At 39.9% G+C, this 3850-nt stretch overlaps 1 protein-coding gene across 1 annotated transcript in view; it reads right to left on the bottom strand.

Annotated features, from left to right (window-relative positions):
• The window catches only part of LOC148942802 (uncharacterized), a 54649-nt gene extending 52327 nt beyond the window's left edge, over nt 1-2322 (bottom strand). The window contains exon 1 of the mRNA XM_089102361.1: nt 2167-2322. Within this exon, the coding sequence (XP_088958487.1) occupies nt 2167-2322 (156 nt within the window). The remainder of the gene's footprint in view (nt 1-2166) is intronic.
• Nucleotides 2323-3850: the final 1528 nt, after the last annotated feature.

Below are 3850 nucleotides of genomic sequence, written 5' to 3'. Positions count from 1 at the left end.
ACTCCCATTTTCATTATAGTTCTCAAGATGCGTTATAATTTGATCCACCCACTCCATAAAAACCCCCCCAAAATTTTCTAAATTTGAATAAACCACACGCATTTAGGAATGTATAAAATAATAATACACCTCATTTTTTCCCTCATTTCAATAAAACACTTTTAAAACAATATAAGCCTTAATTGAATCCCTACCTCCCCACAATTGAATTTGATTCTCCAGAAGTGTACGAATTTTATCTACATATTCATGCACAATCTCTACAGAGTCAAAAACAAATTTTCCCGCCATAAGTGTATTAAAAGGATCCCCAAACGTCGCAGTGAAAACAACTATATTATATAAAATTCCGTTGGACAGCTGAAAGTCTGGGAGAGTTGCACCCCCCTCCACCTCTTGTATATTATCCCCTCCCCCAAGTTGTTCAACAATATCTGGCGAATGCTCCCCCTCAGTTGTTCGAAGTGGAGTCGTGTGGGGTTAGGAGGGGGGAGGGGTCCCAGTTAAATAGTTTTTTAAATAGTAGAAAATTTTCCAGGTAATTTGGCTCAAGTCTACCAGCTCAACTGTGCTATTATCTAAATTAAAAAGAAAATCATCTAAAAACTCATCAATATTAAAAGGTACTTCAATGCTATCATCCCATGTTGAATTGTTGGGGAGCTCCAAAGATGCATCTTCTTCTCCTTCTCCAACTGACGAGCAGGGGGGAGATGGCAAGTATGGAACCAGGACAATCTATAAATGAAAAAATAGCTTATTTTCAAAGTGTTCAAATCACCCCTACCGCTTTTAAAATTGGATTATTATTGCTTAGTAACATATGGTTAATTCAACTGATGATAATCTAATATATGACATACAAGGCGACAATTTATTCGTTTTTTTTCACATTGTTCCAAATTTTTTTTTTTTTTTTTTTTTTTGGGCTTACCCCACCGCTTACCTAAACATTCCCCACAGCGCTTCTCGGGGCCATCGGCGCACCCCTGTGACGCTTTCCTGACCCGCGGCGCTTCTTGGGCCCGTGGATCCCTGCGGCGCATCCCTGCGGCGCTTCCCTGCGGCGCATCCCTGCGGCGCTTCCCGGGGCGCATCCCATGCGGCGCATCCCCATGCGGCGCATTCCTGGCCCGCGGCGCTTCTCGGACCCGGTTTTTTTTTTGGCGCTTCCCCCAGCGCTTCCCTAACCTTGCCCCACAGCGCTTCTCGGGGCCATCGGCGCACCCCTGTGACGCTTTCCTGACCCGCGGCGCTTCTTGGGCCCGCGGCGCTTCCTCTGGCGCTTCCCGGACCCACCGGCACATTCCGCGGCTCCGCGGCTCCCAGCCGTTTACATAATGTCCGCCAAAAGTTGAAATATTCGTTTAGACTGCATAAGTCCAAGTTTCTCTCTAATTCCGTTCTACAGGTTCAGTAAACACATGAGTTTAATTATGGAGGTTAGATGAACGAGTTTGAACTTCAAAATGCTGTAAACCGTTAACTCAGTATATTGTCAACAATGTTTCCCCATCACTAAAATATTGGCAAGGGTTTGTAAGATTGAAGGCTATTTTAAAAATATCCTTGCGCAAATTACGGGATCCATATGTGACAGATAGATAAATGGGAATAATCTCTCAGTTCCTTCTCTCTTAAAACTTTGTGATATTCAATTGTGAAAAATAGGAGATTTTGAGTTTCAAATGGTGAGCATTAATTGACTAGAAATTACCCATGAAATATATTCGCTTATGAGATAGCGGCGAAGAGATTTGGGTGAATGCATAGAAAATAGTAAAGATTAGAAAAAATAGCATTTTGAGTTTCAAAGGCAATGATTATTAATAGAAATTACCTAAAAATATTCGCTTATGAGATATCGAAGCGATAGCAAAGATTAGAAAAGAGTGGTTTCTTTGCAAAAAAAATACATTATATTTAGATATCTCCGAGGGAGGGGGAGCAGAGAAAAGAGTGGTTTCATTGTAAAAAATTACATTTAGATATGTAATAGTGGGGGTGTGGGGTTAATATCTCGCTGAGATAAGTTTATATTGGGAATTGAAAAGGACTGAAAAATGAATAAATAGATAGGTAGGAAAAAATGCTCACATTTGCATAATCCGTCTGGGCTTGGGTGCCCGAAGGACCAGGTAACGTGTGTTGGAGGGTGGACGGGGCGGCAGCGCTATGCTCTTGCGCGGCTGGGCCAGCTATTTCATGATCTTGCGTAGCTTCGGCATTGTAGTTATCCATCCACTCTCTCTTAAGTTTTCTGCCAGGCCGCATTGGGGCTGCCTCGTCATCTCTGGCTTTCTTGGCGGGCGGCGGCGCCATACATTCTTCATAATTTGCCTTAAAAAGAAGAGAAAAAATTAGTATCAACATAATTTGCCCCTTTTTTTTTACAGAAAGAAAGTTAGTACCCTCATCCATATAATTTTGTTTAGTTTATCACTAAGAAAGCACAACGTAAAAAATTTCGTGAAATATACTAATTGCATCCTTTTTTTGAATCTGAGAATTACGGCTCACTGAGCCGTTCAAAAGCCAGCCTATATAAGTCGGCCTAATTTCTTATTTTTAGGCGTTTCTGTTCTTTTCTGGTTTTAATCTGCAGTGTGCATGCCTTGTTTGATGCATTTAAAGTATTAGCGGTTTTTTTTTATCTTTCCATATCCTTTTACGATAGCTGGTATTTACCCCACCTCCAGAAAAACACCCCGAGGAAAATAACCCCCACGGAAAATATCCCTGAGAAAAGCCATGGAAAAATATCCCCTCCCCCCACCGAAAGATATGGTAATAATGCTATTCAATTTACGCATAATAAAGTAATGTATATTTTTCTTAAACCCATTCCCCTTACTTTTCACGCGAAGAAACAGTTTGTTTTCACCTTACAATGGAAGTGTTGGAATCGAGGCCTTGTCAAACCCCAACCCCCCCCCTTTCACTACAGTCCTAAAAATATTTTTAGGCATTAATTTTGGAAATAACTCATTTACATTCTTCCATACCACATAGAAATATGCAAAGCCCGTAAGCACACAAGGTTAATTAACAATAATCTCTCTTTTCACGCGAATCTGTTTTTTTTTAATTCGATTGAAAAAGCTAGCTTTCTCAAAGAAACCTTTTGATTAAGCCGATATCCAAATTCTTGTATATTTACCAAAGCCGGATGTCCTTAACAGGGTGTCTGTAATTATCAGCTATTTAAATAGTTGCGAGAAATCTTCAAGTCAAAGCCATAGCGGTGAAAACACTATCTTAAGGGATTGACATAAAGTTGAAAATTGCATTAAGATAAGATATGTAATTTATAAAAAACATAATTATTAACGTAAACAGAGTGGGGAAGGAAGGATGGGTTTTACGTAACGAAAAAAAGAGCGTATTTTACGCTTTTTATCGAGCATAAACATCATAGAGTGGCGTTTGTATAGGGGGGGGGGGGTTTACCCGAATATAGTAGAGGGTAACCACGGAAAACAATTTTATTTTGAAAATAAAAAATGAAAACAGAACTTACATTGCTAATTGTGGCTGCCAAGGCTTCAAGTTCATCAATAACATTCAGTGTTGCTTCTATTGTGTCACAATACTTTCAGATAATTTAATTCCATTGCATGCCCGTTATATATGAAATCTCAAGGGTGAATTTTTATGTAATGGGGAAAATCATATGTAAGCACGTCTCTGATTGGCTGAGAAGGAGGATGTTTCCGACTCGCTGATTGGCTGAGAAGGATGCATGTACTTCCGGTTTCCTATTCCAGGACACCTTGACATTCATCCCTAGCATGCACTTGTCCAAAACAACAATAATAAATAAATCCCTCAGGCCTAAAGATTAAAGAAA

This window comes from Artemia sp. Qi Xiang Cuo, chromosome 16 (genome assembly GCF_049724085.1).
Source record: "Artemia sp. Qi Xiang Cuo chromosome 16, ASM4972408v1, whole genome shotgun sequence".
Classification (NCBI taxonomy): Eukaryota; Metazoa; Arthropoda; class Branchiopoda; order Anostraca; family Artemiidae; genus Artemia; species Artemia sp. Qi Xiang Cuo.
Note: the sequence above shows the minus strand (reverse complement) of the source record. Positions and strands in the feature narration are given on the sequence as shown.